The sequence below is a fragment of the Narcine bancroftii genome, chromosome 6, assembly GCF_036971445.1.
Source record: "Narcine bancroftii isolate sNarBan1 chromosome 6, sNarBan1.hap1, whole genome shotgun sequence".
Classification (NCBI taxonomy): Eukaryota; Metazoa; Chordata; class Chondrichthyes; order Torpediniformes; family Narcinidae; genus Narcine; species Narcine bancroftii.
In genome coordinates, this window is record NC_091474.1 from 250,837,220 (window position 1) to 250,851,739 (window position 14,520).

At 41.2% G+C, this 14,520-nt stretch overlaps 1 protein-coding gene across 1 annotated transcript in view; it reads left to right on the forward strand.

The window, feature by feature from the left end:
• Positions 1 to 14,520, forward strand: part of LOC138737392 (zinc finger protein 318-like) — a 75,530-nt gene that overhangs the window by 29,083 nt on the left and 31,927 nt on the right. Inside the window, exon 6 of the mRNA XM_069888139.1 lies at positions 1,803 to 3,065. Within this exon, the coding sequence (XP_069744240.1) occupies positions 1,803 to 3,065 (1,263 nt within the window). The remainder of the gene's footprint in view (positions 1 to 1,802; positions 3,066 to 14,520) is intronic.

Sequence of the window (14,520 nt, forward strand, 5' to 3'; positions counted from 1 at the left end):
AAAATAAACATGAGGTTTACCTGCAATGCCTCAATGCTTGTTCTTTAATTGTTCAGGTATTCTGTTTCAACACACTTCCTTTACTTTCCTTGCCATCCTTAATCTTTTCAGTCCCTCTTGGATTCCAATCCTCTGTCAGATTAGTTTTAAGATTCTTGGGTGAATCTAGCAAATCTCCCTGTCAGAATATTGGTCCCCTCCTGGTTCATGCACAGGTAACCTCTGCCCCAGAAGAGATTCCAATTGTTTAAAAATCTGTAAACGCGACCCTTTTAGACTAACTGCTCAGCCATGTATACACTTGCCTTATCTTCCTATTCCAAATCTCATTGGTACATGCCACTGGTTGTAATCTAGAGATTTCTACCTTTTTAACCTTTGTTGTAACTCCATGTACAGTATTTGTTTTGCAGAACGCCATCCCATTCCCTACCTACATTATTGGTACCAATGTGTATCACAACTTCTGGCTGCTCCCCCTTCATATTAAGAATGCTGTGGACTTATTCAAGATATCCCTGACCTAGGAGTCAACCTAACATCTGGGAGTCATAATCTTTGTTTTTTTGTATTCCTCCCCAAGCCAGCATTTTCTGAATTCTGAGATTTCCTGCTTCTGGGCCATTCTGCTTATTTCTTGAAGTCTGCAATTTATCTTTGCTTTTAGGAACACTGGCTGAGTTCCTCCTGTCTTTTGGTGTGATTTTACAGAATTTCCTGTCAGTCTGCACCCCATCATCATGTTTGGGTTAGGAATACTTTCTCTGGCAGAATTTACAAATCACTGCCCAAAGTTTGAGATCATGAATAAAATTTGCTGTCATGAATTTGTGTAAAAATTAAAAAAAACATTGTTTTCCAACTAGAGTTTCTTGATATATGTGCAGATATGTGGCTTAGTGTTATGGTCAGTTTTCTAGGAACATAACCACTCTACCCCATATCACAGGCTGACTGTACGGCTCTGCCTGTGGAGAGAAAGGAAAACAAGAATATTGTTATTTGAAGCTTAAATACATTTTGATGTTAGGATTGAAACCTACCCAGATGGATGGAAGATGAGGTGCTCTCTCTTGAACAATTTGGAGTCAGAGTGAGGTCAGGGTGGGATTGGGATGGATAATTAAAGTGACACGCATTGACTCTCAGACTGCCTTTGCTTTATTCAGTATAGAGAAGACGACATTGTAAACACTGATGCAATATGCTATATTTGATGAAGTACAAGAAAATTGCTCCTTTAATGGAAAGAATATTTGGGTTTCTCGATGGTAGGAAAAGATGACGCAAGCGGTATCATTGCGCCTAAATAGTTGACATAAGTGCCTTGAGAAAAGAGGTAATTGATGTAGATGGAAGTGTGGACCAGTCACAGAGCCAATGGTCCCTTTGGCATGCTGAAAGTGGTCTGAAAAGTTCAAAGCTGATTTTTGAAACCTGCATTCTGAAGAGTATGCATTTCCCTTGCTTATTCAGTCAGCAGGTGTGAACATTAATAATACAAGAGAAAGAATTTTCACCTTGTTTATGATTCCGTGTGGTAAAAATAATGCCCATTTAGAGATAGAGGCTTGGGAGAATGGGACAAGTAAACTAACTAAAACATGCATCAATTACATTACATTGAACTTAGTTGTTTAAAAACTGCCATTTGATATTGAAAGCTAGAAATATTTAACAGTAATGGTATGTGGAGGTATTCCTTCACGATAGAACATGGCTGTAGATGGCCAGAATAGAAAATGACAACACTAAAAATGAATTATGTGATGTATGCTAACTCTTAATTTTGGTAACTTTAGTTTGAATATGGTGGCATTCCATTGAATGAAAAGCGCGTACATCAAGATCGCTACTCTCCGTTGGAAAGCTTCATTCGAGACAACAGAGAAATGCATCGAGTTAGTGAGACAGGTGGGCTCCCTGGTTTAACAAATGCCAACTTCCGTTTTGCTAAATATGGCACAAATTCAGAACTGGACATTCCATCTGAAAATAAGGACTGCGCGACAGACTTCCTACTCCCACATGAACAAGCCAGTCAAGAAAACCATGGATTCTCTCATATACTTGGCTTATTGGCAGGGGTTGACAAAAACAGCTTGCAAGAAAGGAAACATAACTTTCCAGATATAGAGGATGAGGAAAGATTCCTGTATGGAAAGGATGAGGAAGAGAAGACTGTGTCTGGTAAATTTAGATCTCCTTCAAGCAGAAATCTTCCTGTACGTCAAACCAGTCTGCCTGAGGAATTGTCCTGTTCAACAAGTATGAAACCTGATAAAGAGTATGAAAAGATCCATGACCTATTGAAAACCATTGGCCTTGATATAGGTGTTTCAGAGATTAGCAAACTGGCAGTACGCACTCAGGAACGTCTCCATGGGAAAAAAACTTCAACACGATCATCTGATGGCCCATCAAAATCTCATCATTCTGGCTCTTTGGATAAACGGAAGATTCAAAACGATGCAAAATCACCAGAGCCTCATCCACAGTCCCGGATAAATTTGGCAAAACAAGAAAATATCTCTTGCCCAGGGTTGAAAGAAACCAAGGAATCATTTAGAAGAGAAATGACTGTAAAGACCAAAGAACATGAGAGGGCAATTCCACAATATTCTGCTCCAACAATTCCAGTAACTTGTAAGCCTGGTTTATTGCCAAATCCACCACCTGCTTATGTCATGCCACCATATGGTCAATATCCCGTACCTGCAATAAACTATCTGCCAAATCCACCAATTCCTAACTTTAATCAGTATGACCCCTATCTCACATATTCAACTCCTGCCTGGCCAATATATCCACCTCCACAAGTTAGTGAACCTAGCAGTCCAATGGTAGTAGTTATGCAGCAGCCAAATGTCTCGCGTCCAAACCTGAGGGTCATTGAAACAGTCAAGGCTCCCAAGGACAATGTGGAGCACAAACGAGGTGATTCAGTGTTGGTGCAAGTGCAGACAACACCTTCACCAACCAATACTCCAGTATCATCCTCTAATCGAATGACGATATCCAAGTCAACTGAGGAAGAGAAAAGAAAAGCTGAGCAGAAGCAAAAGGTTTGTAGCTATTATGTGTTTTCAGATCATTGCAATTTGATGATGTTTACTTAGTTTTAACTTGACAAATAAATTTTGCTTAATAATAATTGGATTGGCTAAGTCATCCTATGGGTAATCAAGTGTAACTCTAGACTAAAGAATAGCCATTTTTCATCTATGGTATTGAATGGTTTTCAAAACCATAGAATCATGTTTCAAAAACAAATTTTAGACAATTGATGATAAGAAAGTGATGCATCTCTATGTACCAACTAGAGTGGTGTCTTGAGATATGGATTCATGGCAGTCATAGTAAATTTTCAACCCTTGAGATGCAGGCTCCCCAAAGAAAAATTTGAGGATTTGGGCTTACTTATGCTTTTGTACAGCTGTTAATGTATGTTTTTGTGTAGAACATTAGATGATTGTTGGTTTAAGTTTGAATTTACTGTATTTCTTATCCATCTTGTATTTTTATTGTCTCTTTTAATATAATTCAATTATTTTACTGTTGTAGATTTTACAACTACCTTTTCGGCTACAGCAAGCAAGAATTTTGGTGCATTTGTACATTGTACAATTTGTATGACAAACATACAGGTTTTACCTTCTTAATCTGGCAACATTGGGACCTGGCCATTGCCAGACCACAGAAAATGCCGGAAAACAGAAATGGACTCTTAAGGAAACCCTCCCCCCTATGTAAACATTTCAAAGCTTAAAACAGGAAATAATACTGTGGGGCGACAGAGTTAGCATAGTGGTTGGCGCAATCAGTTATGGGGACCAAGGTTTGAGTCTCACGCTGTCTGTAAGGAGTTTGAACTAATGATGGAAAATTCAGACGTGCTAGACCATGGGAGTTGCTGGACCACAGAGTGCTGGATAAGAGTGGTGCAATGTAAAAGGTGTTGAAAGGGAAAACTGCAGGTTCATAAATGATGTGTGACTTTTTTTTGGAAAAGGGCCATTGGTCTAGTCGTTATTTGTTCAAAGAAAATTATGTGGAATATTCCTCAGTATTGAAAATAATGCTTTCCTTGTCCTTTAAGGTATATTTAATTTGGGTAATGGTGTGGCTGACACTGTAGATGCACTAAAATGGATGAATGAAAATGTTTTATAACTTCAGAAGTGACAGTATTTAGTAAATTCCCATTCTTGTGTAAATTATGCTTGAAACAAATGATGAAGTGTGGGAAAAGGAAAACAATGTGTCAAGTTGCAAACTGAAGGAATATGTAGCAGTAAGTCGCAAAGAACAGTGGTAGAGGAGGGGAAGGCTTGATAGTGAGCAATTGTGCATCACAAATTTTTGAAGAGGTAACAAAGAAGATTGAAGGAAATCATTGTGTTCGAGGATTTTACCAAGGCTTTGTCAAGGTAGGTAGTCCAGAAGGTCAGATCACATGTGATCTAGAGTAAGCTGGCAAATTGGATACAAAATTGACTTGATAGAAAAAAAGTAGTAGTGGAGGAATGTCACTTCGATTTGAGGCCTGTAACCAGTGGTGTGTCACAGGAATCGGCACTGGGTCACATTTTGTTTTTCATCTCTACTAACAACTTAAATGACAATGTAATTTGCATGGTTAGTAAGTTTATGGGAGATAACAAAATTGGTGGTGGAATGGACATTGAAGATTATCCAAGATGCAACAGGTCCAAGATGAACTTGGAACATGGACCAAGGAATAGCAGATAAAATTTAACTTGGACAAATATGAGGTGTTACATTTTGGTAGGTTAAACCTGAACTGGAATTACATGGTAAATAATAGAGCCCTGGAGAATGTTGTAGAACAGAAAAACTTGGGGATACAGATACCTAATTCCATTAAAGTAAAAGCATTAAAGTAGAAATGGTGGCAAAGAAACATTGGCATGCTTTCTTTCACTGGTCAGGGCACTGAGAACAGGAAAAGGGATGTCATGTTATAACTGTACTGTAAGATATTGGTGAGACCACACTTGGAACATTGTACACAGGTTAGCCACCCAGGTATCGAAAATATATTATTAAGCTGGAAAAGATGCAGTGCACTCAATAACCTGAGCACAACCGCCTGATGCAACAAATTTCACAGAATTACTACGTTCTGGCTGAAGAAATTCCTTAGCATCTCTATTCCAGGAAAACGTGCTTAAATCCTGAAGTTGTGCCCTCTAGTCCTAGACTCTTCCACCATGGAAAGCAACCTTTCTACATCTACTCTGTCCATACCTTTGCACATTGGAAATGCTTCAATGAGATTCTCCTTCATGCTCCTAAATTCCAATTAATATAGGCTCCTCATATGATAACCGTTTTATTCCCTGAATCATCCTAGTGAACCTCCTTTGAATCCTCTTGAACTTCCCATCAAATGAGGAGTCCAAAACTGCTCTCAATACTCCAAGTGAAGTTTCACCAGTGTTTTATAAAGCCACATCACATCCCTGCTCTTATATTCTATTCCTTTCAAAAAGAATTCCAGCATTTCGTTAGGCTTCTTCACCATCATCTCAACGTGTAGGTTTACCTTCAGGTTATCCTGCACAAGGATACCCAGGCCAACGTAAAAACAAAGGAAAGGGCATACAAGGAACTAAAAAATGAGGGGTAAAAACTTGCAGAAGGCAGCTAAAGAACTCAGAGGGAAAAGATGGTCAGAAAGTAGGCCAGCAAATAATATCAAAGAGGATACAAAAACTCTTCAAGTATAGAAAGAGTACAAGAAAGGAGAGAGTAAATGTACGACAACAAGAAAATGATACTGTAGAAATAATAATGGGAGGCAAGGAGATGATAGAGGAGGTAAATGAGTATTTTGGATGTGCCTTCACTGAGGAAGACATTAACAGTGTGCTAGATGTACAAGGATATCAGGGAAGTGAGTGCAGTTACTATTTCAAGAGAGAGGGTGCTCAGAAAGCTGAATGGGCTAAGGGTAGATATGTCTTGCGGACCAAATGGATTGTACGGCCAGGTTCTGGAAGAAGTATCCGTAGAGATTGTGGAAGCATTCCTAATGATCTTTCGGGAATCAGTAGATTCTGGCGTGGTTCCAAAAGACTGGAAAATCACTAATGTCACCCTACTATTTCAAGAAGGGAGGGAACAGAGATCTGGAGGAAGTTCTTTAGCTAGAGGGTTATGAGTCTGTGGAGTTGTTGCCACAGGCAGTTGTGGAGTCCAAGTCATTGGGTGAATTTAAGGCAGTGATTGATAGGTTCTTGATAAGCCAGGGCATCTGAATTTATGGGGAGAAGGCCGGGCAATGGGGCTGAGTGGGAAAGTAGATCAGCTCCTGATTAAATATTGGGGGAGACATGATGGGCTTGAATAGTCTATTTCTCATCCTATGTTTTATGGTCTTGTAGTGTCGGAGAATTATGTTAAGCCATTTCAGACGATAATCTTGCTCAGATTGTTTCAGAAGAATAGCATTTAGCTCAGGTTGATGCAATTCAGATGGATAGTGAGTCCTTTTAGCAGGATGATGCTGTCAACTGGGTTGAAGAAAAGAGCAATATGATGCTTTCATGACCACCAGTTAAAAGTTATTTGAAGCCAATTAAAAGCTTCTGAAAGTTGACAAATATAAATGGGAGGTAGAAAATGCTCTTCTGTGAGAATAGATAAATTTAGATTGTTGTAGCCAAAACTAATTGTTTCATTAACTCCTTTGCCAGAAATAATCTTTTCTCAAACCTTTGGTTATCATTTGTGTATGAAATTAGAAATGTGTGCTGAGAAGATGTCTTTAACAAGTATACTATTTTAGATACTGTTGTGGGGGGGGGGGGGGTGATCTATCAGGTTAAGTCGAGGTGGTAACATCTCCGACATAGAGGCTGGCCCCCTGGCTCAAAAGAGAAGAGGGGGAGAAGAGAAAAGCTATGATAATTGAGGACTCATTGGTTGGAGAGCAGATGGGAGGTTCTGTGATCGAGATCGTGGCTCCCGGATCACAAGATCACAAGACAAACGAACAGAAGCAGGGCACTAGGCCCATCGAGTCTGTTTCGTAAAACTACACTAAGCTACTCTACACTAGTTCCAATTTCCGGCCTTTTCCTCATATCCCTTGATGTCCTCCCTATTGAGATACTTGTCTATTTCTTGTTTAAATACTCCCAGTGATCTGGCTTCCACTGCTGTATGCAGCAGCGAGTTCCACAGATCCCCGGCCCTCTGCCTAAAGAAGTTCTTTCTCATCTCTGTTTTATATGGATAGACTCCAATTTTCAGACTATGACCCCTTGTCCTCGACTCACCCACCAAGGGAAGCATCTTACCCACGTCCACCCTATCGAAACCTTTCAAAATATGAAAAGCCTCTAGAGATCTCCTATACTCCAATGCATACAACCCAAGAGCTGGCAAATGCTCCTCGTACGTTAGCTCTTGCATTCTGAGTATCATCCTAGTAAATCTCCTCTGCACCCTCTCCAACAACATCACATCCTTTCTAAGATAGGGGGCCCAAAACTGCACACAATACTCCAAATGAGGCCTCACCAGTGCCCCATAGAGTCACATCAACACATTTTTACTCTTGTACACTATTCCTCTTGAAATGATGCCAACATAGCATTCGCTTTTTTCACTACCAATTTCACCTGGTCATTAACTTTTAGGTTTCCTTGCACGAGGACACCCAGGTCCCTTTGCACAACTGAGGTCTGAATTTTCACCCCATCCAAATAGTATTCTGCCTGTTTCCACTACCAAAATGTACAACTGTACGTTTCTCTATGTTGAACCTCATCTGCCATAATTTTGCCCAATCTCCTAATCTGTCTATATCCTTCTGCAACTTCAAGCTTCCTACTCCGCCACCTATCTTGGTGTAATCCGCAAATTTGGCCACAAAATCATTTGTACCACAATCCAAATCATTAATATAAATTGTAAACAGCAGTGGCCCCAAGACTGACCCCTGCGGAACACCACTAGTTACAGGCAGCCATCCAGAATGGGAACCCTTAATTTCAACCCTTTGCTTCCTGCCTATAAGCCACTTCTCTAACCCGTTTAATAACTTCCCTGTAATTCCATGGTCCTTCATCTTATTTAGCAGCTTAACATGCGGCACCTTATTGGAAGCCTTTTGAAAATCTAAATAGATAACATCTACAGCCTCTCCTTTGTCTATCCTACTTGAGATTTCTTAAAAAAACTCTTAATAGGTTGGTCAGGCAGGATCTACCCTTTAAAAACCATGCTGACTTGGACCTATCCTGACAAGCATCTCTAGGTATTTCATCACCTCATCTTTGAGGATCGACTCTAATATCTTCCCAACCACCGACATCAGACAAATCGGCCTATAGTTTCCTTTTTTCTGTCTCCCACCTTTCTTAAACAGCGGAACCACATTTGCGACCTTCAAATCCTTTGGAATCTCTCCAGAGTCTATAGATTTCTGGAAGATTGTCACCAATGGATCTACAATCTCCAAAGCCACCTCATTCAAAACCCGCGGATGCACCTCATCCGGCCCAGGAGATTTATCAATCTTTAATCTGTTTAGTTTGCCTAGCACAATTTCTCTAGTCCGGGATATTACTAATGTCTTCCACAGTGAAGTCAGATGCAAAATATTGATTAAGCTCCCCTGCAATATTGATTAAGCTCCCCATTACAATTTCCCTCCCCAGCATAATTTTCTATCGGTCCTATGTCAACATGCATCTCTTTTTTATTTCTTATATGAAAAGGCTCTTGGTATCATTTTTAATATTGATAGCTAATCTCCTTTCATAGCTCATATTTTCTTTCCAAATGACTTTCTTTGTCTCTTTCTGTAATTGTCGAAAGGAATCCCAGTCCTCTGATTTCCCACTAATTTTAGCTTCCTTGTATGCCCTCTCCTTTGCTTTTATCTTAGCCTTTACCTCTTTTGTTAGCCACAATGGTACCATCTTTCCTTGGACAAATTTCTTTTTCCTTGGAATATATCTATCCTGCATGCCTTTTATTACTTGCAAAAATATCTTCCAGTCCTGCTCTGATCCTCCAGTTAGTTTGCTTTCCCAGTTTACTTAAACCAGTTCCTTTCTCATACCACTCGAATTTCCTTTAATCCACTGAAAAATTGATACATCCGATAATTTTCCTTTTCAAATTTTAAATTAAATTCAACCGTGTTATGATCGCTGTTTCCTAGAGGTTCTATGACCTTTAACTCTCTAACGATCTCTGGTTCAATGCACATGACCCAATCCAGAACTGGTGGGCTTCACAACAAGCTGTTCAAAAAAGCTATCTCTTAGGTTTTCTACAAACTCTCCTGGTTTCCGTGTTAAGGAGCTTGAGCTGCAGTTGGATGAACTGAGGATCATAAGGGATGCAGAGGCAGTGATAGAGAGGAGTTACAGGGAGACAGTCACCCCTAGAAGGCAGGAGTCAGGGAATTGGGTGACTGTGAGGAAAGGAGGGAGAGTGCCAGTGCAGAATACCCCTGTGGAAGTGCCACTCAGCAATATGTATTCTGCATTGGATACTGCTGGGGGGGAACAGCCTATCAGGGATGAGTCGTTGGGGTCAGGTCTATGGCACAGGGGCTGCCCCTGAGGTTCAGAAGGGAAGGAGGGATAAGAACAGGATACTTGTAGTTGGGGACTCGTTAGTCAGAGGGACAGATAGAAGGTTTGTGGGATGAGATCGGGGATCCAGGTTGGTCTGTTGCCTCCCTGGTGCCAGGGTCAGTGATATCTCTGATTGAGTACATAGCATTTTGCAAGGGGAAGGAGAACAGCCAGAAGTTGTGGTCCATGTGGGGACCAATGACTTAGCTAGAAGTGGGGATGAGGTCCTGAAACAGGATTATGTGGAATTAGGTAGGAAGTTAAAAAACAGGACCTCCAAGGTCTGGATTGCTGCCGGTGCCATGCACTAGTGAGGGTAGAAATAGGAGGATGTGGAGGATGAATGCGTGGCTAAAGAGATGGTGCAGGGGGCAAAGGATAAGATTTCTGGATCATTGGGATCTCTTCTGGGGAAGGTCGGACCTGTACAAAAGGGACGGACTCCACTTGAACTGGAGAAGGACCAATGTGCTGGCAAGCAGATTTGCTAGAGCTGTGGGGGAAGGTTTAAACTAGTTTGGCAGGGGGTTGGGGAACAGAATGTGAGAGCAGTGTCAAGGGAGCATGGCCACCTAGATAAGAATAAAAATGATAACAAAGGTAGGATGGAGATTAGGGTAGAAGGTAGAAAAGAGAATGTATGTGAGGGTCATTCTCTGAAATGCATATATTTTAATGCAAGAAGCATAGTGAACAAGGTAGATGAGCTTAGAGCATGGACAGATACTTGGGGTCACGATATTGTGGCAATTAGTGAGACCTGGCTACAAGAGGGGCAGGACTGGCAACTTAACGTTCCAGGATACATTTGTTTTAGATGTGATAGAGCAGGGGGTAAAAAAGGGGGAGGAATTACTCTGCTTGTTAAGGAGGACATTACTGCCGTGAGGTGGCAAGATGGTCTGGGATCGTCCAGTGAGACTGTTTGGGTGGCAAGATGGTCTGGGATCGTCCAGTGAGACTGTTTGGGTGGAATTGAGGGGTGAAGGAGGCATGAGGGTGCTAATAGGGGTGTATTACAGACCACCAAATGGGTCAAGAAAACTAGAGGAATAAATGTGTAGAGAGATAACGTATATGTGTGAGAATCATAAGGTAGTGATCATGGGAGATTTTAACTTCCCTCACATTGATTGGGATACCCATACAGTTAGAGGACTGGATGGGCTAGAGTTCGTTAAATGTGTTCAAGATTGTTTTCTGAATCAATTAGTAGAAGAACCGACTCGAGACAGTGTAATACTGGATCTCCTGTTAGGGAACGAGCTAGGTCAGGTATGAGACATTAATGTTTGAGATCCAATTGGGTCTAGTGATCATAATTCTGTTAGTTTTAAGGTAGTTTTAGGGAAGAGTAAGGAGGGGCCTAAAGTTGAGGTTCTGGATTGGAGAAGAGCAAATTTCGAAAGAATAAGAAGGGATTTGGGGAGTATTGAGTGAGACAGGATATTTTCAGGTGAGGGTGTAAATGAAAAATGGAGGATATTCAAAAAAGAAATTTTGAGGGTACAGAGTAGTTATGTCCCAGTGAGGATCAAAGGAAAGGCTGGAAGTCATAGGGAGGCTTGGTTTTCGAGGAATATTGGAAATTTGGTTAGGAGAAAAAGGGAGGTGTACAAATGCTATAAAGAACAGGGAGCTGACAATTTGAAGGAGGACTACAAGGAGTGTAGAAGGAATCTTAAGAAAGAAATTAGAAAGGCCAAAAAAAGGCACGAAGAGGCTTTGGCAGACAGAGTAAAAATAAATCCAAAGGGTTTCTATAGATACATTAAAAGTAAAAGATTAGTGAGGGATAAAATTGGACCCCTTGTAGATAATGAGGGTAGGCTGAGTGAGAAGTCAGAGGAAATGGGGGAAATTTTGAATGATTTCTTTGCCTCGGTATTCACTAGGGAAAAAAATATTGAATCAGTTGAGGTAAAGAAAAATAGTGGGGAGGTAATGAAGCATATAAGGATAACCGAAGAGGTAGTGATGGCTGTGTTGAAAAAGATAAAGGTGGATAAATCTCCAGGACCGGACAAAATATTCCCAAGGACACTCAGGAGGCTAGTGGACAGATATTGGGGCCATTAACAGAGATATTTAGGATGTCACTGGTCACGGGGGTAGTGCCAAGGGATTGGAGGGTGGCGTATGTGGTTCCGCTGTTTAAGAAAGGGTCCAAATGTAAACCTGGGAATTATAGGCCCGTGAGTCTGACGTTTGTGGTGGGCAAGTTGATGGAAAGTGTTCTGAGGGATGGTATTTACAAATATTTGGAGGTACAGGGATTGCTCGGGAGTAATCAGCATGGTTTTGTCAGGGGTAGATCATGCTTGACAAACTGATTGAGTTTTTCGAGGGGGTTACAAAAAAAGTTGATGAAGGGAAAGCTGTGGATGTTGTCTATTTAAACTTTAGTAAAGCTTTTGACAAAGTTCCCCACAGGAGGTTAGGAAAAAAGGTGGAGGCATTAGGTATAAATGAGGAGGTAGTGAAATGGATTCAGCAATGGTTGGATGGGAGGTGTCAGAGAGTAGTGGTAGAAAATTGTTTGTCCAATTGGAGGCCGGTGACTAGTGGAGTTCCTCAGGGATCGGTCCTGGGTCCACTATTGTTTGTTATATATATTAACGATCTGGAAGTAGGGGTGGAGAATTGGATAAGCAAGTTTGCGAATGATACAAAGATTGGTGGTGTTGTGGACAGTGAGGAAGATTACCGTAGATTAAAAGGTGATTCAGGAAGGCTGGAGGTGTGGGCTGAGAAATGGCTGATGGAATTTAATACAGATAAGTGTGAGGTGTTACATTTTGGAAAGGCAAATCAAAATAGGTCATATGCATTAAATGGTAGACTATTGAGATGTGCAGAGCAACAAAGGGATTTAGGAGTTGTGGTAAATAGTACCCTCAAGGCTGATACTCAGGTAGATGGTGTGGTGAAGAAGGCATTTGAAATGTTGGCCTTCATAAATCGGAGTATTGAATTCAAGAGTAGGGAGGTTATGATGAAATTGTACAAGGCATTGGTGAGGCCAAATTTGGAGTACTGTGTACAGTTTTGGTCACCAAATTATAGGAAAGATATAAACAAAATAGAGAGAGTGCAGAGAAGGTTCACGAGACTGTTGACAGGATTTCAAGGTTTGAGTTACAGGGAAAGGTTGTGCAGACTGGGGCTTTTTTCTCTGGAGCGTAGAAGATTGAGGGGGGACTTGATAGAGGTGTTTAAGATTTTAAAAGAGACAGACAGTAAATTTGGATAGGCTTTTTCAATTAAGAGTGGGGGAGATTCAAACTAGAGGGCATGGTTTAAGATTGAAGGGGGAAAATTATAAGGGGAACATGAGGGGAAATTTCTTTACGCAAAGGGTGGTGGGGATGTGGAATGAGCTTCCGACAGACGTGGTCGAGGCGGGATCATTGGTTACATTTAAGGAAAGACTGGATAGTTACATGGATAGGAGAGGACTGGAGGGGTATGGACTGGGTGCTGGTCAGTGGGACCAGGAGGGTGGGGATTTGTTACGGCATGGACTAGTAGGATCGAACTGGCCTGTTCTGTGCTGTAAGTGGTTATATGGTTTCTAGAATTTTCCTCTCATTCCCAATCCCCTGTCATGCTAAAATCCCCCATAATTATTTTGATATTATCCCTGTGGCATGCCCTCTGTATTTTCTGCTGTATCTCATTATCCATTCCGGCTACTGCTTGGGGGCCTGTGTATAATTGCTAATATGGTCTTTTTACCCTTGACATTTCTGAATTCAACCCTTAATGATTCTATCTCTTTTGACCCTATGTCCCTTCTTTCTATTGATTTAATGCCATTTTTTATTATCAGAGCCACCCCTCTTCCTCTACCCACCTGCCTATCTTTCCTATAGACTGTGTAACCTTGAATATTGAGCATCCAATCACACTCCTCATTGAGCCACGTTTCAGTAATGTCATACTTTTTCAGTTGAATCTGAGCTACCAGGTCATCCATTTTGTTTCTAATGCTACGTGCATTTAAATATAGTGCCCTTAAACCTGATAGCAAATTTGTATGTACTGTGTTCTTCTTGTACAGCCCTAACTCCTGCCTGCTCACCTGCCTTTTCTTTCTGTTGTTATTGTGTAACTCTTCACTATTTATTTCTCACCCTGTTATAATTTCCTGTCTCACTACTGTCCTATTCTCTGCACTCTCATTTTGAATTCCCTCCCCCTGCCAAACTAATTTAAACCCTCCCCAACAGCTCTAGGAAACCCTCCTGTTAGGATACTGGACCCCTTCCAGTTTAGGTTCAGCCCTTCCTTGTTATAGAGATTAGAGTAGAAGGTCAAAAGCATGATGCCAGGTGTTCTGAGTTGGTGAGGAAGGACAGATGGGACAAAACATAAAGGTATCCAGTTAGAGGGATTGAAATATGTTTATTTCAATCCAAAAAGTATTAGGAATAAAAGGGATGAACTTGGCATGGGTCAGTATGTGAAGCTAAGATGTTACCTCGCAGGTGACAGGGTCAGAGACATCTCTGATCGAGTTCACAGCATTCTGGAGGGGAAAGATGAGCAGCCAGATGTTGTGGTCCAGGTGGGGACCAAATTGACATAGACAGGAGTAGGGATGAGGTCCTAAAGAAGGAATATGGGGAGTTAGAAAATAAGTTAAAAAGCAAGACCTTCAAGGATGGTAATCTCAGGATTGCTGCCTATGCCACATGCCAGAGAGAGTAGGAGCAGGAAGTTGTGGCAGATGAATGCTTGGTTGAAGAGTTGGTGCAGGGGTTCAGATTTCTGGATCATTGTTTTCCTTTGGGGAAGGTCTGACCTGTAGAAAAAGGACAGACTGCACCTTAACAGGAAAGGGACCAATGTCCTGGTGGGCAGGTTTGCTAGATCTGTTAGGGAGGGAATAAAG